The sequence below is a fragment of the Aotus nancymaae genome, unplaced genomic scaffold (assembly GCF_030222135.1).
Source record: "Aotus nancymaae isolate 86718 unplaced genomic scaffold, 86718_ANA_hifiasm-v0.15.2.pri h1tg000030l, whole genome shotgun sequence".
Classification (NCBI taxonomy): domain Eukaryota; kingdom Metazoa; phylum Chordata; class Mammalia; order Primates; family Aotidae; genus Aotus; species Aotus nancymaae.
Window position 1 is genome coordinate 13,760,519 of NW_026988443.1, and position 26,948 is coordinate 13,787,466.

The 26,948-nt window shown below is 47.8% G+C and overlaps 3 protein-coding genes across 20 annotated transcripts in view; 2 read left to right on the forward strand and 1 right to left on the reverse strand.

Annotated features, from left to right (window-relative positions):
• The window catches only part of NDRG4 (NDRG family member 4), a 50,370-nt gene extending 42,274 nt beyond the window's left edge, over positions 1-8,096 (forward strand). For 7 of the 12 annotated variants that reach the window (XM_012447771.2, XM_012447760.3, XM_012447749.2 and 4 more), the window contains 11 exons: positions 30-90; positions 983-1,069; positions 1,153-1,209; positions 1,522-1,625; positions 2,409-2,465; positions 2,549-2,600; positions 3,695-3,742; positions 3,886-3,921; positions 4,034-4,085; positions 5,324-5,362; positions 6,104-8,096. In XM_012447771.2, coding sequence (XP_012303194.1) covers positions 30-90; positions 983-1,069; positions 1,153-1,209; positions 1,522-1,625; positions 2,409-2,465; positions 2,549-2,600; positions 3,695-3,742; positions 3,886-3,921; positions 4,034-4,085; positions 5,324-5,362; positions 6,104-6,258 — 748 coding nt within the window. In that variant the 3' untranslated portion in view covers positions 6,259-8,096. The remainder of the gene's footprint in view (positions 1-29; positions 91-982; positions 1,070-1,152; positions 1,210-1,521; positions 1,626-2,408; positions 2,466-2,548; positions 2,601-3,694; positions 3,743-3,885; positions 3,922-4,033; positions 4,086-5,323; positions 5,363-6,103) is intronic. The other 5 variants (XM_012447784.3, XM_012447752.3, XM_064383147.1 and 2 more) reach the window with 1 other exon arrangement.
• Positions 7,071-15,376, forward strand: SETD6 (SET domain containing 6, protein lysine methyltransferase). The gene is made up of 11 exons (XM_064382966.1): positions 7,071-7,107; positions 7,150-7,227; positions 9,517-9,648; positions 9,750-9,867; positions 9,929-10,182; positions 10,486-10,627; positions 10,773-10,967; positions 11,098-11,218; positions 12,314-12,494; positions 12,652-12,794; positions 12,969-15,376. The coding sequence occupies exons 1-11, from the start codon at positions 7,071-7,073 to the stop codon at positions 13,272-13,274; spliced, it is 1,707 nt and encodes a 568-aa protein (XP_064239036.1). The 3' UTR covers positions 13,275-15,376.
• CNOT1 (CCR4-NOT transcription complex subunit 1) overlaps positions 14,107-26,948 on the reverse strand; it is a 91,611-nt gene continuing 78,769 nt past the window's right edge. For all 7 annotated transcript variants that reach the window (XM_064383139.1, XM_064383143.1, XM_064383140.1 and 4 more), the window contains 9 exons: positions 26,207-26,370; positions 25,933-26,050; positions 23,951-24,052; positions 22,199-22,372; positions 20,074-20,223; positions 19,266-19,446; positions 17,276-17,408; positions 15,378-15,512; positions 14,107-15,209 (listed from right to left, as the gene is read on the reverse strand). In XM_064383139.1, coding sequence (XP_064239209.1) covers positions 15,131-15,209; positions 15,378-15,512; positions 17,276-17,408; positions 19,266-19,446; positions 20,074-20,223; positions 22,199-22,372; positions 23,951-24,052; positions 25,933-26,050; positions 26,207-26,370 — 1,236 coding nt within the window. In that variant the 3' untranslated portion in view covers positions 14,107-15,130. The remainder of the gene's footprint in view (positions 15,210-15,377; positions 15,513-17,275; positions 17,409-19,265; positions 19,447-20,073; positions 20,224-22,198; positions 22,373-23,950; positions 24,053-25,932; positions 26,051-26,206; positions 26,371-26,948) is intronic.

Consider the following 26,948-nt stretch of genomic DNA (forward strand, 5'->3'; position numbering starts at 1 on the left):
CCTAGAGTAACCAGCCTGCTCTGCATTAGGTTCAAGTACGTGATTGGCATCGGAGTGGGCGCCGGAGCCTATGTGCTGGCCAAGTTTGCAGTGAGTCTCCCCACACTCCCATTACCCCAAACACCAAGGCAGGGCAGGGATCTCCTGGTGGTGGGCAGTGGGGGGAACCCTTCAGCGTCGAGGAACTGTCCCTGCTCTTCCTCCTCCTCCTTTCACCTCCTCTTTACGTAGGAAACCTCTACTTTTTTTCCTCCAGGGAAATTAAATTAAAAAAAAAAAAAGAGGTTCCTAGGGAAAGGCACAGTGGCTCATGCCTGTAATCCCAGCACTTTGGGAGGCCAAGGCGGGCGGATCACCTGAGGTCGGCAGTTCAAGACCAGCCTGACCAACATGGAGAAACCTCGTCTCTACTGAAAATACAAAATTAGCTGGGCATGGTGGCACATGCCTGTAATCCCAGCTACTCTGGAGGCGGAGGCAGGAGAATTGCTTGAACCTGGGAGGCAGAGGTTGCAGTAAGGCGAGATCGCGCCATTGCACTCCAGCCTGGGCAACAAGAGCAAAACTGTCTCAAAAATAAAACAAAAAACAGGTTCCTCTCTCCATATATTTTTCTCAAAAGGCTACAAACTATAACTTGCTTAAACAATTACCCAAAGGCAGAATTTCTAATAGCAACAAACTATACAACTAACTTAACTATTCTAGCCACTAAATAAGGATCATCCTTCACTAATTGCCATGGTATTTGAACATGAATAATTTTTTAAGCAAAAAATTTTATTTGGGAACAGTGATAGAGATTCTAAATAAATCCAGAAACTGTGAAGGGCTGGGGTGACAGGAGGACAGGCAGGGGTGTCTGGACCTGGGTGTGCATGCACAGACCCGGCTGCTGATCAGTGGCACCTCGAAGACTTAGAGCGTTTCACTGTCTGCACCCATCCCGGCCCCGCCCAGCCCTGTCTTCCTCTTAATGCAGCTCATCTTCCCCGACCTGGTGGAGGGGCTGGTGCTGGTGAACATCGACCCCAACGGCAAAGGCTGGATAGACTGGGCTGCCACCAAGGTGGGTGTGTGACCGAGGGTGGGGTGGGTGCACTTAGGGTGGGGGGAGGGGCAGCACTCACGCTGGCGCCCTGCTCCCTGCAGCTCTCCGGCCTGACCAGCACTTTACCTGACACGGTGCTCTCCCACCTCTTCAGTCAGGTGAGGGGGTGGGGGCCTCTGCAGATTTGGGGCACCCTGGGATTTTCCCCTCCCAGCCCAGCAAGAGGAGGCAGACAGGTGTATTTGGCATCTGCCCTGGCTCACTCCAGATTGCAGCTCCGTGATGCTGCGGCATCTGAAAGACAGACATCCGCTCCCAAGGCCCCACCTCCTACCTGCCCACACCCTCTTTCCCCTGCCCTGCTGGGATGGGGCAAGGGCCACTCTGGCAGTGACATCTGCTGGCCCCCTCTGAGCCCGCATCCCTCTATCTGCCCCTCTGCACGGCTCCACCCGTCCCCCTGGGCCTAGGAGGAGCTGGTGAACAACACGGAGTTGGTGCAGAGCTACCGGCAGCAGATTGGGAACGTGGTGAACCAGGCCAACCTGCAGCTCTTCTGGAATCTGTACAACAGGTGCGGGTGGGGACAGCAGCCCTGGGACCCAGTGCACCCCGGCGGAGGCCCTCGCACACTGCCCCCTGGGGGAGGCAGGCAGGCAGCACCCTTACCCCAGTTTGTAGATGAGCAGGTTATTGGGCCTCAAAGGAGGTCATTTCCTGCACAAGATCATGCCCTGTGAGGGGCAGAAGGGAGCAGGGCTTCAGACTCCCTGCCTTGGGCTCTTCCACTTTTCCTCCTCTCCTGGGGCCTTCCTGGGTGGGAGTGTTGGGGGTGTCAGTGACATCCCTGACTCCAGTTACCCAGCCTTGATGTTGACATCTGCAAATCGGGGAAGAGGTCGGATGAGCCTGTGGTTTGCAGGCTATGCCCCTGGGAGCCTCTTTGGGGGCTGCCCTGCCCTGCATGGGGCTGGCCAGGCCCCCTCACTCACCTGTCCTCCTTCTCATTCTTCTACAAATATTAAGTACCTGCTGTGTGCATGGTGCTAGGAAAACAATAGAGAATAAAGAGACCCAGGGCCTGCCATCCCACATGGTTCTGGAGACAGGCCAGTAGCAGAAACACCCCACAGCACAGGTGGCGGTGCCCATGGCTCTGAGGGGCATGGAGAGCAAAATCTGAGAGCCCACCTGGTATGCGTTAGAGAGTCCAAAAACCTGTGCCTAGGGGAGCCCCTGGTCCATTTATGCAGAGCAGGTCCACGCCTCCCTGCTTCACCAATGGCAGTCTTGGGCTTGGGATGACCAACATCTTGTCCTGGGGGTGCCCACCTCTGCCTCTGCCCCTCCCCCACAGCCGCAGAGACCTGGACATCAACCGGCCTGGAACAGTACCCAATGCCAAGACGCTTCGGTGAGTGCCCCCTGGCCCTCTGGCCTGCCCTGGCCTTTGCCCCCATGACCCAGCCAGACAGCCCTTTTCCTCTGTATCTGCAGCTGCCCCGTGATGCTGGTGGTCGGGGATAACGCACCCGCTGAGGATGGGGTGGTGAGTGAGGGGCAGTGGGCTCACTGGAGGTGGGAGGTAGGGGTAAGGGGCTCATTGGCTCACTGGAACCAGGTACGCACACGTACACACACACCACACACCTAAAGATCTGAGTGGAGGGTAGAAGCAGGTACGCATGTGTACACATACACACACATCCTGAGTCTGGGGTGGAACCAGCAGGGGCAATTCTTGACCCAGCCCTGAGGAGCCTCAAGGGCCGGCAGTGGGTGGTGGGAGGGGCCGGCAGTGGGTGGTGGGAGGGGCCGGCAGTGGGTGGTGGGCTTCTCCTCCACTTTCCCACAGTCTTGCCACACATCACATCTGGCATAGCTCCCATCCTTCTGGTGGGGGAGACCTGGAAATGGGGAGAGCCGGGGCCAGGGCTGGGCCACTTGAAGGCCTCCTCTTCCCTCCCCAGCAGTCCAGCCCCAGCCTGGTCCCTACCCACCTCAGGCACAGGACCTATGATATTTTTTCTAAAATGTGACCAAGTCATTGTAAATCATGAATGCATACAGCGGCTCGGTCCCCCTTTCCCCATCACCTGCGCCTGTAATGTTTGGGAGCTATGTGTCACCTCTCCTGCTGGAACTCTGATAGCAGGAGGGCTGAGCTGGGGTGCCCCATCAGCCCAGAGCTGCTGGGAAGCTGCAGGGTCCAGAAGTGCCCAGAGCAGCCCATGAGCCCTGAAAATACCAGGCTTTCCCATGCTCACCAGGAGGGCCTGGAAGAGCAGGGGTGGGCTGTGCCAGCCCTCTCCACCCAGTCTCCCTCAGACCCTCAGCACCCCTCACCTCACTGCCGAGGGCTCCAGGGCTTTCCCGGGCCAGCCCAGCCCTTGCCTAACTCCCACTCCCAGCAGTTGTGAGTGGGCTCCAAGGGTCCCAGGCCCTTCAGGGGGCTGCTAAACTGGTCTTCAAGAACTTGGGGAGCCCTGGGAGAAGAAAGCCTGGGAGGAGCCGTCTCAGGTGCTGGGTCTCCCTCTGCCTCCCTTACCCCCTCTCCTCCCCAGCTTGGGGCATCGAACCTGCCTTGGCCATGGGGTTGTGGAGGGGCAGGGGCTGTTGCTGAAGCTGGCTCCTTGTCCCCAGGTGGAGTGCAATTCCAAACTGGACCCGACTACCACAACCTTCCTGAAGGTGAGGCCTTCTTCCCCAGCCCTGGGCCAGCTTCCCTAGCATGGGCCCAACCTCAGGGAGGGGCTTTCCTGGGGTTGCAGCCAGGTGGGAGCTTGTCCTGGAGTGAGGGCCCTGCTCAGGTCACCCCACTCTCTCCCTTGCAGATGGCAGACTCTGGAGGGCTGCCCCAGGTCACACAGGTGAGACTTCTGGCCCTCCTGCCCTTACATCTACGGGGATGGGGGAAGCCTCTACCCTCCCCGCTAACCCCAGGCAGCCAATAAAAGCATGTGCTTGTCCTGCCCTCCACAGCCAGGGAAGCTGACTGAAGCCTTCAAATACTTCCTGCAAGGCATGGGCTACAGTGAGTACATTTCCACCCCACCCCACCTAGAGACAGGCAGGCGGGCAGTGCTGGGGTGGGGGTTCCTGTTTGCAGGGCTGGCACATGGTGTCAGGTGGTACCAGGGAGCCCACAGGCATAGGAGCTTTGTGTGACCTGGGCCCTGGATGCTGGGCCACACAGATGCCACCTGAGTTGCAAGTTGGGCATCCTAGGCTGTGCCCAGCTCCCCTTTGCCCTCAGGGAGGGCTTGGGGCACTGTTCTGATGGCAGTGCTGGGCCTACTGGGGAAGGGGCTATTCTCTCCATGCTGGGGGTCCAGGGCCTGGGGTCAGGTCCTGCCAGGGAAGCCTGTCTAGGGGTGAAGCACACCCCCCTCACCCGCCCCAGGGCTTGGGGTCAGAGCTGGGCCTATGGCACCTGAGAAGGCCCTTTGAAACAACTGGTGGATGCACCCAGGGGTGTCACAGGAGTGGGCTTGGAGTCAGGGGCCTGGGTATTCAGAGAGCTGAAAACGTAACACACACACACACTCTCACACAACACACAATCACACACACACACTCAACACACACACACACTCTCACTCTCCTCGACCTCCCCCTTCCCTCCAAGACATACCTGTTCCTCCAGCTCCCCCACTGCCAGGAAGCAAACTTCCTCTCTTCAGTTTGGTTTTTGTTCGCCTCCAGACGTCAGCCTCTGGAGCTGCTGTCTCCAGGGCAAACAAACAGGAGGGTGGCCTGTGGGAAGGCTGGCGAGGACACCCAGGAATAGAATGCTCTTTGGAGCAGGGCAGAGCCTTGGGGCCCACAGGGAGGCTCCGGCAGAGGCTGGGATCGGGGCATAGCAAGCACTCGCCGGGTGATCGGAGGAAGCTTGTCAGGAGCTGAGATGCGTTCTCGCCGGCCTGGGGAGAAACTCCACCAGGCAGCCCTGAGTCAAGAGGGGTGCAGAGGGGCAGGCCTCCCCCATTCTGTATGCAGGAGACTGAGGCCCAGCAGAATGGTGAGGGGATACGCACCCCACCTGCTGTCAGCGCTCCCTTGGGCCAGAGATCTTTCCGGGGAGCCACTGCTGAGTGGGTGGGCAGGAGTGGGCTTCCAGAGCCTGTGACCCTGCCCCTAGCCTCTCTGTGCCTGTCCCTTGTCCCGTCTCTGTGGGTCATCTCAACGCCCTTGCCTCGGCGGACCACGGTCTTCACCATGTTGTGTCTCCCCCACCCCCGCCCCCCTCTCCGGCTCTGTCTTCTCTCTTAGTTGCGTACTTGAAGGACCGAAGGCTGAGTGGAGGAGCAGGTAGCCCCATGGCCCTTTCCCCTGATGCATGGATGCCCAGCCTCCCCCTCCCTGCTCCTTCCTCCTTGCAGTGCTGCAGCCAGGCCGCATCTTGCTGTGGTTTGGAACCTTCTCGTGTCCTGTTCAACTCAAACCCCACAGATTGTTGCTCTTCTGCAGACCTGGGCCTGTAGATCACCTGGGTTGCAGAGCAGTTCTTGCTTCTAGGTTGTCAGGAGCTTCGTGGCTTCCAGAGGTCTGGGGATTGGAAACAGACCCTCCTCAGAGGCAGAGCCCAGGCCTGGCCCTGCCTGAGCCACAGAGGTGGCCGGGAGCGTTCAGGAGGGTAGAGTTGGCTTCCTGCAAGCCTTGCTTGGGAAAGTCCGAAGAATAAGGGCGGAGTCTGAATTGAGGGCAGTGTGAGGCCACCCTCCGTGTCCTCCTTTACGGAAGCAGTCCTACTTCTCCACCGCATCCTCTTGGGGGAGGCACAGCTGGAAACCCAGCACCTCCCTGCACCAGCTCGCGGCGCCTGGTCAGCCGCTGAGAGGGCCCTGCTGCCCGCAGCCCCCTCGGCCCACTCACTGTCGCTGGCCCTGCATGCCCCTGGCCCGACAGCTGCCGCCAACCTCTCGGCTCGGGAGGAGCCCTCTGTGCCTTGGAGGAACGGTTCGCTAGCCGCTTTGCTTGCGCCTACTTTTCCCACCGGAGGCGCCTGGCCCTGCCCGCTGGTCCTCACACCCATCCTGTCTCTGTCCACAGTGCCCTCAGCCAGCATGACCCGCCTGGCACGCTCCCGCACCGCGTCCCTCACCAGTGCCAGCTCAGTGGATGGCAGCCGCCCACAGGCCTGCACCCACTCAGAGAGCAGCGAGGGGCTGGGCCAGGTCAACCACACCATGGAGGTGTCCTGTTGAAGCCCTCCGTCCTGCTGACGACAACTGTCCGCCCGCATCGAGGTCCCACTGCCATCCTTGCGCCGGCTCATGTTCCCTTTAGTTTATTTTTGTGAGGGCAAAGGGGAGGAAATGGGGTTACTTCTGTTTGAAAAAAAATATGAGGGGATCTATGTTAGATGCTGTGGCGGAAATATCCAGATGTTTTGAGGGGCTCACTCTTCCCCACCCCATTTCAAACTTGGCCGACTTGACCCCTCTCATCCCACTCCCTGCGGCCCAGGCATAGGAGGGCAGGGCCACAGGGAGGGAGATTGCTACGGATCCAGGCCATTCCTGGGTGAGCCCTTGGGCAGGCAGGTTAACAGATGGCAGAGGCTTCGAGAGGGTGGGTGCTGGGCCCACAGGGGCTTGGGGGCCAGCTCAGGCACTGGCGTGGGAGCCCTGGGAGGCCCCTTCCCCCGCCTTCCACCAAGCACACCTGTTTCTGTCTCAGCACATGTGACAATCATCTGGACAATAGCCACAAGGGGGCACTCAGACCGGGCAGCCACTTTCCTGGTGCTCCCTGGGCCCAGCTGGTGCTGTAGGGCCAGGCAGGCAGAGATGTCAGGGGGTTTCTCTGCCCAAGGAAGACAGAACATGGAGAACTGAGGGCAGGAACCCCACAGAGTGTCCCTAACAGCCCACACTCTGCCGCCTCCTGGCCCTGTCCCATTTCTGAGCCAAGGCCTCCCTGAGGCAGAAGTCATCTGGTCCTCTGTCCCCACAGTGACCTGATGGGGGTGAGGAGGAGAGAGCCCATGTGTGGTGTGTGTACCCCTGAGAACTTCATGGCGACTGCCTTTGGGAGCCCCCAGGTGGCCAGAGGCAGGGGTAGCTGAGTTCCTGGAGACCCTTTTTTGCCCCCAGGTTCCCCAGAGGGCAATGCCATCAGTAGCAGTGTGGTGTTTCCGGCAGAGCTCTGGCCAGGCTGCGCCAGCGTGTCCCGTAAGCATAGGATGAGGAGGAGAGAGTTTATTTGGTCAACTGGCCCAAGCAGCAAGGCTTCCACAGTCCCACCTCCCCATAGCTGCCTGGGCTGGGGCTTGCTGGGGGCTGAAGGTTCTGGACATTGAACATGGGCCAGGTAGCGTAGAAAGGCTTCTCCCACACCCCAGCCCCCTTTCCACCTGAAGCCCAGGACTGTGCCGTATGCTTTCCATCCACCCACCTTACCCTGTAGAATCTTGCTGCCCAGAAACCAGAGCCATTTTTCTTGGACCCTAAATCAATGGTCACAAACCCCAAAACAGAATAGGGGAGAGAGCAATGAAAAAATGAAGGGCTGTGAAGCGGGGAGGGTTGTGGCGGGTGTTCCGAGGCTGAGAGGACACCTAGATGTGTATTTCCTCTGCACACATCACCCCTTCTATAATCCGAAGCCATGACGAGCCTGGTGGTGTGTTATTTTCTCCCCAGTTCTACCCCCTCACGTGCTTCCTCTGAATACTGAATGTGACTGTTTGAAAGCTGGTAGAATTAATCCCTCTTAATTCTTTGTAGATAGCACTGCAAATCTTGGATTTTGTTTTGCTGTGTTTTCAGATGAGATACTATAAATATTCTATACATTATATATATGTGTGTGTGTGTGTGTGTGTGTGTACATTGGGTCCTCCCATGTGTGGTGTTCCTTCGGAGGCTGTCTTTGGTCAAGGTGAACTTTTAATGTTTATTATTTTCTTCTCCACACAAAGTGAAGAGCCTAATTTTGTGTGATCTGGTGGCTGCTGTCATGAGATGACAAAATGTAAAAACTCTAGTCAACGTAGAAAGAGTTAACTGTGCTGAAAAACTAATAAAGAACCTAAGAAGAATTCCAGTGTGGTGATGCCATGCCCACCGTGGGAAGCTTTTGGAGAGACAGATGTTTAGGCAGGGGCTGCTGGTGCTGCTTGGGTTTTGGGATGAGGGTGCCAGGAGAGGATGGTCTCCATCCATCTTTGTACTTCCCGTACAAGTCACGTACATTATTTTACCAGTGAGAGGAGAGTATGACAAACATTAAAAGCCTATGTGCTCATTTCTGCTTAAACCCAACAGTGACAAAATACAGTTCTCGGCCAGGTGCAGTGGCTCACGCCTCTAATCTCAGCACTTTAGGAAGCTGAGGCAGGCGAATCACTTGAGGCTAGGAATTCAAGACCAGCCTGGGCAACACAACGAAACCCATTTCTACTAAAAATACAAAAATTAGCTGGGTGTGGTGGTGCACGCCTGTAATCCCAGCTACTTGGGAGGCTGAGGCAGGAGAACCGCTTGAACCCAGGAGGCGGAGGTGGTAATGGAGATGGTGCCACTGCATTCCTGCCTGGGCAACAGAGCAAGACTCTCTCAAAAAAAAAAAAAAAAAATACAGCTCCAGAAAAAAATGCCTTAAAGACAAAACAAAACACACCTGCCCTCCAAATCGCTTGCCTGAGTCGCTGCATTCCTTCAAAGATAAACGACCCTGGTCTTTGCCTTCTCCTACACATAAGCTCATGTCTGGCAGGGTTAATGATTATACTTCTGCAATCTATAACCAGATATACTTATCTCTAAACTTTAATACGATTTTACACATACATAGAACCTATATATATTATCTTCACCTATATATAACCTCGACTGAAATACCGTGTTGGAGCAGCCTAGCAAGATTACTTCTGGGCTACAGGCCTCAGTCTATAGTCCTCAATAAGGCTCCTAAATAAAACTAATTCTTTAAAAGCTTAATTTTTTTTTCTTTAGTCAACATGCCAATCCTTACTTTAATTCTACAGGGTACGTTATTATCTTAGTTTCGCAAGTGAGAACTGAGCTTCAGAAAAAAGGATCTGTCTTAACAGACCAAACTGACTCCGGCGTTGCTTGGCTTCGAAGCCCATTCCTGTAACCTCAATATTCACAGCCTCGTTTTCTTAAATTAACAGCATGCTACTTCCCCACGTTTAACCACCACTTGTTTTATTCAATTCATTCATTTACCCAATAGGTAGATACTGAGTCCCTACTACTTTAGCTAATAAAACCCACCACGTGCTATGCAGCAGATTAAAAACGAGGATGTACTGGCAAATAAGGGCAGAAGGGATCTAGTCTAGATCCAGGAGCCCTCCAGGCCACGCCACTCCGAAACACACACGAAAACTGCTCCGAACAAATACCAGTAGAACGGTTTGATGGCCATCGGTAACAAGGGGTCGAGATCAGGAGGCCGCTGGCCCCCCAGATGCGTGCGCTCATCACCCGCAGGCCGCCAGACCTCGGCTTCCGATCCAGACCGCAAGAAGCCTCAGCTCTCCGGGACGGACCAAAGGCCAGGGTTGCACCTGGCTCAGAAACAAGCTCCAAGCAGCACGGGACACTCCTTCCTGCACGCGGACCGTGCAAGTTCAACTAGAGACCCTGGATTCAAGATGTGTTCAGGAGGAACCATTCCAGCTGGCGCTAACCCCGGCCCGTCCACAGCGCGGACGCCAAAACAGGTACCACGTGGTTCCGGCGCCGGGGCGGAGCCAGAGACGCCGGAAGTGACCGCGCTACCTACGGGCCCGCGGGGCGGTTCACGCTCAGGCCATGGCGACTCAGGCGAAGCGCCCACGGGTGAGTGGTGGGCGTGGGTTCCAGCCTTCTCCTCCGTGCCTCACCCCTTCTCTGTCCGCAGGACCGTCCGCGTGCCTCCTCTCCGCTCCCTCCCGCGGGTCCCGCGCCCCTCTCCCCTTGTCCCCTCTTCCCCCCAAAGCCCGTTCTGCGCACGCGCCGCAGTCTCCTCTCGTTCTCAGCGGGCCTTCGGGGACTTGGCCTGGTCACTGCGCTCACTTATCTCAGGTGGCGGGGCCCATGGCTTGCGGCGACCCGGATCCTGTGGCCGGCTTCTTGAGCTGGTGCCGGCGGGTGGGACTGGAGTTGAGCCCCAAGGTGAGAGAGCGAGCGAGCGGGCGGGCTGAGGACCCGCGGTGGAGCGCGGGCTGCCCTGACCAGCCGTCCTCCTGCTCAGGTGGAGGTCAGCCGTCAGGGCACGGTGGCCGGCTACGGCATGGTGACCCGGGAGAGCGTGCAGGCCGGAGAGCTGCTGTTCGTGGTGCCGCGTGCCGCGATCCTGTCGCAGCACACCTGCTCCATCGGCGGCCTGCTGGAGCGAGGTGGACACGGCGGCGGGCGAGGGCGCTGGGGCGGGCCTGAGAGGCTGCGCCGGGACGCTCACTCCTGTGTCTCCCTCAGAGCGAGGCGCGCTGCAGAGCCAGTCGGGCTGGGTGCCACTGCTGCTAGCGCTGCTACACGAGCTGCAGGCCCCGGTCTCACACTGGAGGCCGTACTTTGCGCTCTGGCCCGAGCTGGGCCACTTGGAGCACCCTATGTTCTGGTGAGAGCCTTGGGAGGGGTTGGGGAGCGTCTGCACCGTAGCCTGCTGCAAGGACAGAGTCCTCCCCTCAATCCCCCGCAGCACCAGTCTTACCCAGTAAAGTGCGTGGAGGATGAAGGGAACCTGGGTGTGGGTGTCCCTGCAGGCCAGAGGAGGAGCGCCGGCGCCTGCTGCAGGGCACAGGCGTACCTGAGGCCGTGGAGAAGGATTTGGACAGCATCCGTAGCGAGTACCACTCGATTGTGCTGCCCTTTATGGAAGCTCACCCCGATCTCTTCAGCCTCAGGGTTCACTCCCTAGAACTCTACCTCCAGCTCGTGGCCCTTGTGATGGCCTATAGGTCAGTGACTGGGGCCTAACGGAACCCTTTTCTTTAGAAGTCTATAAAGGGACAAAAGGAGAAAGACAGTGAAACCCACCCCTAGTCCCTCACCCAAGTCAGGGCCTTAACCAGGTTCTCTCAATGGCAGCTTTCAGGAACCACTGGAGGAAGAGGAGGATGAAAAAGAGCCCAACTCCCCCATGATGGTGCCCGCTGCAGACATACTAAACCACTTAGCCAACCACAATGCCAATCTGGAATACTCTGCGGTGAGTGGAGTTGCTGGTGCACTGATTGAGCATGATGTAAGCCATTGTGACTTAGGCTCCATTCTCTTCCTAGTGCTACAAAATGAGTAGTGAAATCACCTCCTCCTGTACGCTCCTTTAGTATGCATATCACTGAAGAATCATTTGAATGCAAAACATTTTAAAGTCCTCAAAGTTGTGGTTAACCCTCTGATAAACTGTAACCATCATTTATTTAGTGCTAGCGATTTGGTGGTCTGCATAGCCATGTTTCATTCCCTGCTGGCTGCTCTTATCATTGATCCCAGACTGTGTGTGGCTCTGTGGATAGTAGCCTGGAACAGACAGTCTCGCTGTTTTGGAGGGGTGAGGATATTCACAGGCCAGAGGTCTAAGACGATCTTAGAACTAGTATAAAGCTGTTTATACCAGTTCTATTCTATATGGATAGTTGCAAGAAAAGATGGCATCTTTGTAGGATCAAAAATTAGTATGGTTATTTCTTAATCCTTGCCTTCATTTTTTTTTCCGACTTTGATCTGCAGAAATTTCATTCCCCCGTCTTGCTGTGTTGCCCAGGCTGAAGTGTGGTGGCGTGGTCTCTGTTCACTGCAACTTCTGCCTCCTGGGTTCAAGCGATTCTCCATGCCTCAACTTCTCGAGTAGCTGGGATTACAGGTGCCCGCCACCACGCCCAGCTAAATTTTTCTATTTTTTCTGTGGAGACAGGGTTTTTTTTGCCTTGTTGGCCAGGCTGGTCGTAACTCCTGACCTCATGATCCGCCCACCTTAGCCTCCCAAAGGGCTGGGATTACAGGTGTGAGCCACCACGCCCAGCCAGAAATTTCATCTTTAGAGCTACCAGCTTTTTAAGTGCTGAAGATGACTGTGCAGAAATCCACCCAGTTAAACATGAAGCTGGCCTTTTAAAGTGAGCCTAACCCTTTTTGTTTCACAATTCAAGGTCTAACAGGAAATAAAGGTAGAACTTTGGTAGTTAACAGCATCAGTCCCATGGCTGAACTACATACACCTGCTGAAGGCTCTTAAGAGGAAGTAATCTTTATGGGGCCGGCCTGTGAAAGGCATGCCCCCAGCTTCTCCCTTTCACCTCAGGATTGTCTTCGGATGGTAGCCACTCAGCCCATTCCTAAAGGCCATGAGATTTTCAACACTTATGGGCAAATGGCTAACTGGCAACTGATTCATATGTACGGTTTTGTTGAACCATATCCTGACAACACAGATGACACAGCTGACATTCAGATGGTGACAGTTCGTGAGGCAGCATTACAGGGTGAGTGTATCATTAATCTTTGACACTGATGGCAGTATCTGTACCCACGTCTCGGGTTAAATAGCCTTGCTAAAGAGCAGTTGACTTTGTTGACTAGGTGGTAAAGACAAGAGCCCTTAGGTGTACTAAGACTTTCACATTGCTGTTTCATCTACAGGAACAAAAACTGAAGCTGAAAGACTCCTACTGTATGAGCGCTGGGATTTCCTATGCAAACTGGAGATGGTAGGGGAAGAGGGAGCTTTTGTGATAGGGAGGGAGGAGGTGCTGACTGAAGAGGAGCTGACCACCACACTCAAGGTAAAAGGCTGAAGAGGCCATTTAATGCTGATTTGAGTATTTAAAGCAAAATAGCTAGAAGATAGAGGAAATGTGAGATTTTTAATAAATGCTAAGATGAGTTCAGTCTCCTGAATCATTTCAGATGTATGCGAGTAGTGCTTCCTAATTAAAGGGCTCTGTGGTTGCTTCTAGGTACTGTGCATGCCCGCTGAAGAGTTCAGAGAGTTTAAAGACCAGGATGGAGGGGGAGATGATAAAAGGGAAGAGGGCAGCCTGACGATCACAAACATTCCCAAGCTCAAAGCATCGTGGAGACAGCTGCTTCGAGACAGCATTCTATTGACCCTGCAAACCTATGCCACAGACTTAAAAACTGACAAAGATATACTCGGCAATAAGGAGGTCTACGCTAAACTCAGCCGGAGGGAACAGCAAGCCTTACAGGTTCGCTATGGTCAGAAGATGATCTTACATCAGTTGTTGGAACTGACAAGTTAGCAGCTTCCCTGTTCCCTGAAGGAACAGCAGTAAGAACTTTAATACTCACTGATGTTTGAAAAAGAGGAAAATTTGGATCTTAAACACCAAAAGGGAAAGAGGCAAAGGTGGTGTACCAGGATAAATTGAGGTAAGGGTGGATGTGTTTAAGGATTGAGAACAGCAGACTTGGCAATCACTGCTAATTGTTACTTAACATGTTACAACCATTTGGTTAGTTTTAACCAAAGCCAGTGGAAATATGGTAGTAATAGGTCTTGTTGTGTTCCACAGCATTTAATATATGGACAGACTTTGGAGGTAGACCTTATTTTAAATCTAAGTCTAGTTTGAGGAAGTCACTTAACCTTTAAAAGACTCTCAGGATTTAATAAGCTGTGTAAATAGCACTCAATGATCACTTACCTGAGGTTCACACTAGATGGCACAAACCAGCCCTCGGGGAATAAACCCTAAGACATCACTCGAGGAGGACTTTTATTTAACTTTGAACCTTTTTGTCCTCTCTGGCGGTAAAACTTGAGTCATAACTCAAGTTGGTTAAGTTTTAAAATACGTATCTACTCTGGGTAAAGGATATTAAAGAAAACTGGGCATTTTAAATTCGGTTTAACCAGAGAAACCTACTCCAGCAATTTTCCAGTTTTGAAATAGGAAGAAAAATAAAATTTCCTTTCTTAAACATGCCAGTTTAGTAGTGGGAATGACCTATCATTCAGCAAGAAGTTGGTGGTTCCCAATGGCCCCAAGCTCTGCAAGGCTGAACTGTCCACTTTTCCTCCTCACCATCAGCACTGGCTGCTGCTACTGAGAAAGGCACAGTGGACTCATGTGTGTGTCATGACTTTAATGGTTGGCTACAGTATGCATACACATACAAGAAGTAGTAGGGGAGCTGAAGCCCAGGAAAGGCTACAAAATACAACACAGGGACCAATACATTAGCAAAACATTCAAAATCCTTACAAAAAAAAAAAAAAAGAAGGCTGTATTGGTCCTTTCATCTTTGTCATTATTCAGCTTAGCCTGTATGGCCATTCAGTGGAGTAATGGGGGAGGGCAATTCATGAGATTTGGTTCCCTTTCCTGTATTCCTACAGTTTATAAAAGTTTCAGGAGAGGGATGTGGGGGTGAGGGTAGGGGGTGGGATTTAAGCCTGGTCTGGTTTCCCTTTATATAAAAGAAAGAGTTGACCCCCATCTCACATGGCTTAGGTACATATTCCCCAAAAGAAATAAAATGGTACAAATGCAGTCAGCTTTAGAATGGGTTTGGGTAGAGACAAAACCAGGGATTCCAACAGTGAGCCCTTCCTATGTTCCCGGACATATCAAATTCTAGCACATCCACATTTTTAATAACTTAGTGATTTTCAGGGTCCCCTATCCACATTAAAAAAATAAGTTACATAATATTCAAACTGGCTTTTTGCTATTCTTTGGGACACCAGGAATGTCAGATGACATGGAGCTATGCCCTCAGACAAGTGCATGGCATCAGCTGCCTCTTTATTACAAGGTACCAGTTGTTTGTTTATGTACTTGCCTTGGACACAGCTTGCACAAACCCAAGAAGTTCCAGACAAAGGTTTTCTCTTTCATATATTTACACAAGTTCAAAATGATATTCACAGCATCTTCTAAATTTTGGCCAAGAGTCAAAAAAAAAAATGCATTTAAACTTTGGAACGTGCCCACATAAGACAGGAGGCTGATCCCAACAGTAGTTGGGGCAGATACCCGCAAACCAAAGGGCTGGGAAAGTCAGGAAGAGCAGAAAGGATTCTTCAGTCAGTTTATGAACTCGGTGCAGTGAGACCGGTAGGGTGACACGTACAACGGAGATGCAATTTCATCTAACTGGCACCTGTCCCTTCCATTACTTGCTGGGCCTGCTTCTGTCCCATGCAGCACTGTGCGACCGACTGGAATAACCTGAAGGGCAAAGACAGTTAAGTTAGTTACAAATTTGTGATTAAGAGTAGGCCTAGCAATACGTTGCATCTCATTTGCTTCGCTACTAATCACGGACCCAACCTAGAGACAAATGGTTTTCATTCTCCAGTCTCATTACTAGACAATTAAAAATTACTTTTAACTCACTTTTCGATTTCTGGGGCACAGTGTACAAATTCATGGTTCCAGAACTTAAACGCTGGGTTTTTAATCAGCTCAATGAAGGTAATAAGAAGACCCCAAGGATGTGGCCTATTTACAATCAACCGTTCCAAAAGAACTCTGAAAAGGGAGAAAGAGCTAGTTAATGCAGAGAAGCATACAAATTCATGATGATTCTTCCATTACCTTTCTCTTCTAACTTCTCCCTGATTATTGAACCACATGCCAAAGTTTTCACCTTTAGTAAAGACCTTTAGTCAGTATACTCCAAATAGCATGGGGTGGAATAACTGGGTTTGAAACACTGTTCTTAGCCCTAGAAGACCACGTATTAATGTAAAGTGCAGATAACAGCATGTATCTCAGAGCTGTTCAGAATAAGGGGTGATGGGGGAGGGGAAGCCACATAAAGCCCAGAGTACATGGCACACATAGTACAAAAAGTAGTAACTTCAAGAATGAGCTCCCAGGCCTGGTACAGTGGCTCATGCCTGTAATCCCAGCATTTTGGGAGGCAAAGCTGGGTGGATCACCCGAGGTCAGGAGTTGGAAACCAGCCTGGCCAACGTGTTGAAATGCCATCTTACTAGAAATGCCATCTTACTAAAAATACAAAAATTAGGCGTAGTGGTTCATGCCTGTAATCCCAGCAGTCAGAGGCTGAGGCAGGAGAACCTCTTGAACCCAGTAGGTGGAGGTTGTGGGGAGCTGAGATCGCGCCACTGCACTCCAGCCTGGGCAACAGAGTGACTCCATCTCAAAGAAAAAGAATGAGCTCTCAATGAAAAGGTAGGAAATAAGAATTCTAACACTACTAGCGCACGTGTAAATTGGTAAAATTTTTCTGAATACCAGTAAGTACTGGCTTAACTTTATATCCTTTCACGTACCAATGTCAGCTGTACATGAAGCATAACAAAGGTTAAGTACAAGGAGACTTACTGCGGCTTTATATAAACAAAATGGAACACATCATCTAAGCATCCAATAAGATATTTTGGTACACAAATCAAAGGAATACCATATTTAGCACCATAGGTACAACTTAATTAGGCAAATGGGCAAGTTTCAAGAGTCTGGCCCAATTTTTAAAATATAAGTATGTATATATCTACCTCAGTAACAATCTCTCCAATTCTATATATAGTCTAGGCAATCTGGCAACAGATTCCTAACTATTGTAAGGAAAATTCAAGTATGATCCTGTTATTGCTACTGCTTTGAACCCAGAGTTAATGAGGAAAAGTCCAAGGTCCTTAACATAGTCTTCCATAGACCTACATGACTTAGGACTAGTTATCACTACCACCTCAGAGAAACTCTGACCTTTAATCAAAATATGCCTTGTGGTATAAACTACTTTTTAAGGAATGATTATGATGTCTAATTCTCTACTTGTGATATGTGTCCATCAGAATGAGTATTAGGAGGGCAGGAACTATCCATTTTGCTCACAATTGCATCCCACATTTAAAAGATTATTAGACATATATAAGATTTTCACTGAAGACTGGGTGCAGTGGCTCAAGCCTGTAATCCCAGCACTTAGGGAGGCTGAGGTGGGCGGATCACTTGAGGTCAGGAGTTCAAGACCAGCCTGGTCAACATCCTGAAACCCTGTCTCTACTAAAATGCAAAAATCAGCTGGGAATGGTGGTGGGCGCCCGTAATCCCAGCTACTTGGGGAACAGGTTGCAGTGAGCTGAGATCTCAGCATTGCACTCCAGTCTGGGCAACAGAGCAACACTACGTATCAAAAATAATAATTTTAAATAAGATTTTTACTTAACATTGAATGCACAGGAAAACAAAAACCCAATACTTTAAGATGAAAGGACAGGGGGACCATTTTGAAGCATTTAAAAAGTAAACTGCTCTCTTACCTTGTGATCTGTTCTTGGATAGCTTCCGTATTGGCCTCCGCAAAAAGGTACAGCATGGTGCAACTGAAGTAGTGAGTGTGGCTATTTGGGTACCGGAGCTGATTTGCAATTGCGTTCAAAAAGAGATAGCGACCTAGAAATCAAGAAACCTTGACTTAGGACTTAGTCTGAAAAGTCAATATAGGAAGACAGTTCTAACTGGCTAGGGTTTGGGTTTCTGATAGAGGCTTTCAAATTAATCTTTGGTTTAAAGCTGTGGTTCTCCGGACCGCAAAGAGTTCTCATTTCTGTAGGTTTTATTTCAGTATTTTCCACTTTAGAAATTAGATTTTTAAAATATTTATTCATTTTTAAAAAGAGACCCATTATATGTTAATAGAAGTAACATGAAATATTTTCTGGTGACACTCATCACTAAGTTTTTCTACATTTTGCAGATCTTTAATTCTTGCTTAATAAAAGACAGCTGGATTCTCATTTCTGCTTCTGTGTTCAACTTGTTATTACAGTGTATTTTTTATAACCTCTGAGAAATTCAGCCATATACTCATGACAGAATAGATCCAAAACAGCAAATGTCTCATGAGGGAAATGGTTTTGGCCGGACGCAGTGGCTCACGCCTGTAATCCCAACACTTTGGGAGATTGAGATAAGTGGATCACTTGAGGTCAGGAGTTCAAGATCAGCCTGGCCAACATAGTGAAACCTCATCTCTACTAAAAATACAAAAATTGACCGGGTGCAGTGGCGCACGCCTGTAATCCCAGCACTTTAGGGGACCGAGGTGGGTGGATCACCTGAGGTCAGGAGTTCGAGACCCAGCCTGACCAACATGGTGAAACCCCGTCTCTGCTCTGCTGAAACAAGTGAAAAAGGCCAGACACCGCACTGCACTCCAGCCTGGCGACAGAGTGAGACTTCATCTAAAAAAAAAAAAATTAGGTGGGCATGGTGGCACATGCCTGTAATCCCAGCTCCTCAGGAGGCTGAGGCAGGAGAATTGCCTCTGAACCCAGGAGGCAGAAGTTGTGGTGAGCCGAGACTGCCCCACTGCATACCAGCCTGGGTGACAGAGCAAGACAAAAAAGTTTTGACCTCACAGCCCTCCTAAAAAGGTCTTGACACCCTAAGGGTACACAGACCACACTTTGAGAACCATTAGTCTAAACTACTTTGGAATAAATACTATCTTAATTGGCTCTGGTTATCTGCCTCTGCTGATTACTCATGTTTGTCAGTCTATTACAGTGACACATTTCTCTAAAAGGCTGCCATCCTTTTATTGCCGAGCTCTGGACGTGATGGTGTTCAATTTTATATCTTGAATTTAAGCTGTCTTAAATCCATCCTACATATAGGCATCAGCATATATGCAACATTAATTCACCTCTCAAGAATCAGTAGCAAAGTTCAGAGTAATGTCCCCACCCCCAAAGTATATGTATGCAAAACCTGGACAGGACTGTACAATTAGACGGCACCTAACTGGGGTCTCTATTATAAGAAGAGCACCAAAAGAAATGTAGCTCAAGCAGGAAAGCTGCAACCTGCAACAGGAATTATATACTGTGAGCTTTCTGCAGAACAGGAGAGTCATTAATTTTATACACAAACATTTAACAAGATGCCTAACAAACAGGCACCAATAAAAATGCTTATATAAGGCAGGCTAACAAAACATTGCCATAAGAGCCTATGTTTAAAGGGACTTAAAGAAAAGGAAGTTTATTTTCACACTAACAACTGCAGTCACATATACCAAAGCTGATACTGCAGGATTCTACAGAATCCTTTGCTTTGTGCTTTTTTGTATTTCCTGCACTGGGCAGATAATGACCAATTAAAGATAAAATAATCAACCAGACCTATGAATATACTGACAGAACTCTGCTTCACTACTGTGGCTTGAAGCATTTGTACATGTTTGCCATCAGATTGTAGCAAAAAGCACAGAGAACTCTACTCTGAGAACTGGCAGGCTTCACTCACCCTCAGTGTCCAAGTCCACAGCCAAATTCTGGAAGATATCCATGTGTGCTGAATGAGTGATGGTGCTCATTGAAGGCGTGCTGCCCTTGTTGTGGATGTGCGCGATGGCCTGAGTCCCTACATAGAGCACCAGTGCATTGATGAGCTGGAGGTTGTAGCGATTCCCAGGTTCATTGGATACCTTAAATGAGCAAAACAGAACTCCTTATGCTTACTCCTGCAGAGGACTGATTCTACCCCAGTATTTCTAAGCCCTTCTTACACCTTTGTGGAAAGGCTGAACATTTATTGTGATTCACTTGCATAAATTTGTGAGGTTATTTAACAAATACACAGATGCTCCAAACATGGCTGTACCAATAAGAGAAATGTGATTTCCCTCAGGAAGCCAAAGCTTCTATCACTGTACTCATGACACAGATCTAAAGTTATGTTTATAAAATCAAAATATGCACTGTGCCAATTAAATTTTGAAAAGTTGTGGTTGCACAGCATGGATTATAAATACATAACTTTCAAAATATCCTATACAGAAATGTGAATCAGCATCCTTTTATTTAGAAAAATCTTGAGAGTACAGCTAATGACTGTCAGTGGTCTACTCTCACAGGGTTGTCTCATCCAAAGCTGTATCAAAATATCACTAATGAAATGAACTCATAAATATATAAATCCAGTTAAGCTCACCCAACTGATGGAAATGACAATAAAAGACTTAACTCCGAAATGGACCACACACAGGACCATACAGACACCAAAAGTGCTTTCTATGGAAGACAGAGCTGAATTTTAAGCCAAACAAATTAACCTGTAGGTTGCTGCGCAGATCAGACAAAAAAGTGACTGGTGATCGAGTTTTAAGATAGGAATCCAAATCCTTTTTGAACTGAGGTGGCATTACTCCAGTGAAATTGGTGAGAATCCGGGGGGCAATGTTAATTTCACTCAGCATGTCCACCTGCCACAGACAAAAATACAAGAATCACAGAGTCATTTGTATTAGTAAATTACACCTATGCTAAAAAGTGGTAGAACACTTTTTCTAAAACTATATACATTATAAATGCCTTGAAGAGCACAGGTGCCATATTATTACTTTTAATCAGTCTTTCTTTAATTAGAAGAATCTTGGTAGAAAACAATAGAAATTGTTCACTCTATAATGTATTTTCTTTCCAGAGGCAAGATACCTTTTGGGCAAAGATCTAATTTGCAAAACTGATTTTTCCTGGACTTGGATTTCAAAACAAGAAATCAGAGTAAGAGTCCTCACTCATAATGACTCTTTGAAAAGAAGCCTCAGCAGGACAAGACATCACACTTAGTCCTTTTTGAAAAAATGCATGTGACACAGTAGAGACTACATTTAAACTATAGCTGAGCACTTCTAGTGGTGTGCACCTCTAGTCTCAGCTACTCTAGAGGCTGAGGCAGAAGGACGGCTGGAGCACAGGAGCTTGAAGCTGGAGTACACTATGTTCACACCTGTGAATAGTCACTGCCCTTCAGCCTGGGCAACAGAGTGAGACCCCTGTCTCTTAAACAAACTATAGTAGCCACGTCAGGGTGGTGAGATTAAGTGGTCCTTTCTCTCCTTTATTCCAACAACTGAAAAACATATAGTGGGTTCTCCATATCCTCAGGTTCCACATCCAATTAACCTCAAGTCGAAAATATGGGGTAGACTACAAAAAGTAGTAATTCAAGAATGAGCTCCCAGGCCCAGTGCACTGGCTCATGCCTGTAATCCTAGCACTTTGGGAGGCCGAGGCGGGCGGATCACGACGTCAGGAGTTTGAGACCAGCCTGGCCAACATAGTGAAACCCCATCTCTACTAAAAATATAAAAAAAACTAGCTAGGCATGGTAGTGGGCACCTGTAGTCCCAGCTATTTGGGGGGCTAATGCAGGAGAATCACTTGAACCTGGGAGGCGGAGACTGCAGTGAGCCGAGATCACACCACTGCACTCCAGCCTGGGTGACAGTGAGACTTCATATCAAAATAATAATACAATAAAAAACACAAATTTTAAAAAGTTCATTAATATAGTTTAAAATAGTTATTTCCATAGCATTACACTATACTAGGTATCATAAGCAATACAGATATCATTTAAGAGGTTATGCAAAGGTTATATGCCACTTTACATAAGGGACTTAAGCATACTTAAAATTCTGTGTCCCAGTGGGTCATGGAACCAATCCCCCAAGAATAGCAAGGGACCAAGGGACAACTGCACAGGTGCACAGACACACAAAACACCTGTGAAATATGGAGATTACAGTCAGGCGCAGTGTCTCACACCTGCAATCCCAACACTTTGGGAGGCCAAGGCAGGCAGATCACTTGAGGTCAGGAGCTCAAAACCAACCTGGTCAACATGGCAAAACCCCATCTCTACTAAACACACACAAAATATTAGCCAGGAGTGGTGGCACATGCCTGTAATCCCATCTACTCAGGAGGCTGGGGTGGGAGAATCGCTTGAACCAGAGAAGGGGAGGTTGCAGTGAGCCGAGATTGTGCCACTGCACTCCAGCATGGGTCACAGAATGAGACTCTGCCTCAAAGAAAGAAAAAGAAATATAGAGATTACAAAGGTCTATTTGTTCTGCGATTCTTTGCCATGTAGGGCACACCCAGCAAATGCTTGCCCCAACACCTAAGCCAGGGTTCTATAAATAGAGCTAAATTTAATATCAAAATTAATATGAAAACTAGCAACTAGAAAAACGCTGTGAACCAGCAACAGCAATAGCAACAGTATCATACCATATATCAGGCTTAAAAACATGATTATTTCCTTTAAAGAGTACTCTTACTAACAGTGTGCATGTATGTTGAGTAGGGAAGTGTTGCAACAGCCTACTTATCAGAGAAAGGACTGAAATACTAAGACATAACTTTTCCTTTAACTAGTTGGAACTTTACCTTTAGATTAGGAGTGAATGGGTCTGGGAGCCTCATGTTTCTTGGAAAGGCACTCAGGATCAAATTTCTTAACTGGATACAATTAGGTGGAATCACATCACAAAACCCATAATGGTAATCACAAAGGAACTCTGGGAAATCATGCAAAAGAACCAGCAGCACTCTTAAAGTGCCCTATTTTAAAAAACAAGAAAAACATTTCCACACTAAGAAAAGGGAGTTAACATCTTCCTATTATGAATTTATCGTTGTCTCCCCCACCCCCAAAAAAAGTAAAATACACTTTAGTAACATTTTTTCAAAAGTTTTAGGCTTTAATTAACATTATCACAGATGATTTATCAAATATTTCCATTTAGGTATGAAAAACTAGGCATCAGGAATTCACATGCTGAAATGAAATGCTAGAAGAGAAGGCTGGACAAAAAAATAAAGATACAATGATGTAAGCATCTATCTTCAGAAGCTAAAAAAAAAAGAACTAATGAAAACCAAAGAAAGCAGAGTAAAAGCATATAAATTCTGTAAAGTACTGAAAAGGGAGGAAATCAAAGCCCAAGTCAGTTGTTATAAAAGATTAATCAACTGATAAACCCTAACCAAGACTGGTAGAGAAAATACAAAAATTACTAATGTCAGGAATGACATTACAGATCCTACAGTCATGAAAAATAGTTTTAGAACATTTAACAATTTTATGCCCATAAATCTGACAATTCAGATAGGTGAAAGATAGAACAACTTAGCACGTTGAGACATGCAAAGATTTCCTACACAAGTCACAAAAAGCAACTTTTTAACAGAAGTTTAAAAATCTACAGTTTTGACTACAGTAAGTTTTAAAGCTTCTGTTCCTCAAAAAACACTTCAACCTTCATTTAAGGGAGGTAAAGGGCAAGCTATGAGTGGGAGATGTTTGAATATATAGTAACAAAGGGCTTGTATTTAGAATATATAAAGATTTAATACATAAAAATACAAACAAGAGCCAAAAGACTGGAAGAGGAGCATCACAAAAAGGTGATGGTGATATCCACAGCCGATCTATACATGAAAACCTCATTAAGAAATAATCAAGGAGGCCCGGTGCAGTGGCTCATGCCTACAATTCCAGCACTTCAGAAGGCTGAGGTGGACTGCTCACTTAAGGTGACAAGTGTGACCAACATGATGAAACCCCATGTCTACTAAATACACAAAAAATTAGCCAGGCGTGGTGGCACATGCCTGTAGTCCCAGCTACTAGGGAAGCTGAGGCACAAGTATCACTTGAACCTGGGAGGCTGAAGTTCAGTAACTGGGATTGCACCACTGCACTCCAGCCTGGGTTTCAGAGTGAGAGACTCTGTCTCCCCCGTCCCCCACCCCAAAAAAAGAGAAATCATCAAGGAAATGCAAATTAAATCCACAAAGAGATCTCACAGTATAACTTCCAAAATGGCTAAAATGAAAAACAGACAATACCAAGTATGGCAAGATGTAGGAAAAACAGTAACTCTTCTGTGCTGTTCAAAAGTATAAATTGGTACAAACACTTTGTAAAACTGTAGTATCTTCTAAAGTTGAACACACAAGCACTTGTACAATTTGGGTGCTGGTTATACAAGTACATTTGATTTCTGCACTTTTCTGAATGAATGTATGTCGCCTTAAATGCTTAATAAAAACAAAACAAGGCCTCAGACTCCTGAAGTGTATTTTGTTTTAAGATCTCAAAGTTATTTTAATTTATAATAAATCCAACTTGATTACCTTGTAGAGGATTTGCATAGGTTTGGTGAGTTCCACATTTCTAAGGAAAGGCGCTAAATATTTGAATAAATCAATCAGTAGCTGTGCATACATAGGCCACCCCTGAAAGAAATGTACATGAGTCATAATTATACTCAGCTGTTTTTCAACCACTAGAAGTCACCCAAGCAGCTACACTGACTTATTTTCTTCATGCTAATGTAAGTAGAGAATACTAACGGTGTACCTCTACTAAAGACTGGCATTAAAGGCCGGGCACAGTGGCTCATGCCTGTAATCCCAGTACTTTAGGAGGCCGAGGCGGGTGGGTGGGTCACCTGAGGTCAGGAGTTGAAGACCAGCCAGGCCAACATGGTGAAACCACATGTCTACTAAAAATGCAAAAAATTAGCCAGGCTTGGTGGCGGGCACCTGTAATCCTAGCTACTCGGGAGGCTGAGGCAGGAGAATTGCTTGAACCTGGGAGGCGAAGGTTGCAGTGAGCTGAGATCATGCCATTGCACTCCAGCCTGGGCAACAAGAGTAAAACGCCATCTCAAAAAAAAAAGAAAAAAGATTGGCATTTAAAAAGACCTAAGTTATTATGAAGAGAGTGAGAAATAATACTTGAAACAAACAACTGGCTCCAGAGATTTCAAGACATAATGGTCCCTGTGTGCTTGTAGCAAAATTTAAAAAGGGAGAGGAGGAAACCTTGAGGAAACTTCTGATAGAACACAAAATAGTCAACTGCAGAAACTAACAATAAATCTGTTTTCTTAATTCCTTATTGAGTCTCAAGCATTTCTTCTCCCTCTTGCAACCCAACTCTTGGCAAATAACCTTGTTGAGTCCACAACATGAATCCTTTATTTTCAGACAAAGTTGGCTTGCTCACCCTTTCCCAACCATACAATTAATTACTGGATAATTGTATTTCTTATGTTGTGTTTCTTCCTCCTAGAAGGCTGTTCTCCACCAAACAAAACCAACTTCAATTAAGGGCTATTTCACCTTCCTTTTTTTGTCAAGTTCCCTCCATATTACATAGCAGTCACATTTCTTCTGATCTGAAGAGCTAAAGAATGGTAGTTTCTGCAGTATTCATTTGCCAATTTAATTCCAAGATGGGAGGAAAAAAAGCTTCTCATGTTAACTGTGTTGTATTACCAATTAAATTAAGAACTCTTTAAATAGAATTTGATCACAATCTTTCAAAATAAAGTAGTCCAGCAGACCTCAACCTTAGTGTGAGAACTTCAGCATTTAGAGTGAGAATCTATAAAACCAACAAGCTCCAGAGCCCTATTACCCAGAGATTTATTCAGATATTTAGGAGGGCACACATGGATTTTAACTTTTAAAAAAACACCAGGCCGGGCACAGTGGCTGACACCTGTAATCCCAGCACCTTGGGAGGCCAAGGTAGGTGGATCACGAGATTAGGAGTTCGGGACCAGCCTGGCCAGGATGGTGAAACTCCATCTCTACTAAGAAAATAAAAATTAGCCAGGTGCAGTGGTAGGCGGCTGTAATCCCAGCTACTCAGGAGGCTGAGGCAGAAGTGCTTGAACCAGGGAGGTGGAGGTTACAGTGCACCACTGCACTCTAGCCTGGGCAACAGAGCAGGACTCCGTCTCTAATTAAGTAAAAACAATACCCCTTCCCCCTCTCCCCGCCATAAATCATTCTGTGCATACAGAAGCAAAACATTTTAAGCGAAAGAAAGGAAAAAAATAAATAAATAAAACTTTGAGAGACTGACACAGGTGGCCCACAACTGAGTTGAAGCAGCAACACCTAATCATTGAGGAATGGCTTTCAGGCAGAGGCAGTCAAGTACTTGGTTAAACCTCTCTCAAGACTTGAGTGAACAATAAATAGAACTCCCAACTAAGTTTGGAAGAAGTACAATTACTACTAAATGCTAATAGAAATCTATAGGCAGTGCTGATAAGCCCAGGTAGTTATAGTCTTATACAGGAGATAAACTGCAGCCACACCTTCTGCTGTGGCGTATGTGCCAGCATTCTTGCAATAAATATCCGATGGGAAATCAGTTCAAGCCAGGCATATACAAAGCCAGGAGCTTTGGTAGGCCTCAAGATGTGGAATGTATTGCTGAAAGAAGAAAAACCTTAGTCAGAAGCACAGTCCAACTTAAAAACAGTGAACAGCACATGAATGAAGCCTCAAAGTGCTCAAGGGTTCTACTCCTAAAATTTTACTACATTAATCCAGCAAACCTTAACACAAAATCTCAAACACAATACTCACCAGAAAGCTGTAAGTGTCTGAAAATTAATGGTTTCCAACACATGCTCAGGTGCATTGAGTTCCAAGAGCAGCATGATAAAAATTCGATGGTAGGGAAGCTGCTGAAATTCACTCTGACGAACATCATGATCCTGAAGGAGAACTCCCACTACTATACCAAGGACCTATATAAAACACAAATTAGAGCTTATTAATCATCAATAATTCACTCACCACTTTGAAGTCATGCTTTTTAAACTTTGTATTATTAAACCCGACAAAAAAGGAATGCATATATGCCATTTGAATACAAAAATACATGCTGGTAGCTGAAGGGGCCATAAATTGGTTTTACTCAGCCTTCAGTGTTTTGTGTGTTTCTCTGAATTTCAACAGCCTTGGACCACACCTGAATATTTGCCACCAATGGCCAATGGTTTTTCTTCAGCTCTAGAAATCAGCAACACCCCTTATATTTCACCATGTTAACAGAATATAACAATCTAATTCTTCTGGTCTGACATGAAGTTGACATGTGGCAATAATTAACACTTGTCTTGGCATTTAGTAGGTAGGGGGCAGTAAGCTGTTAGGTTGCAGAGATCCCATTCCACTTGACTTGCCCACTGAACAGTGAGGGACTTGAAGAATACATCTCTTAATTTCCCAAATCCAAAATCAAAGTCTGTTTTCACACTTGTTTTTGCACTGTTTAAATATTCAAATTGTAAATCAAGCCAATAACTAATGTCACTCATGTACT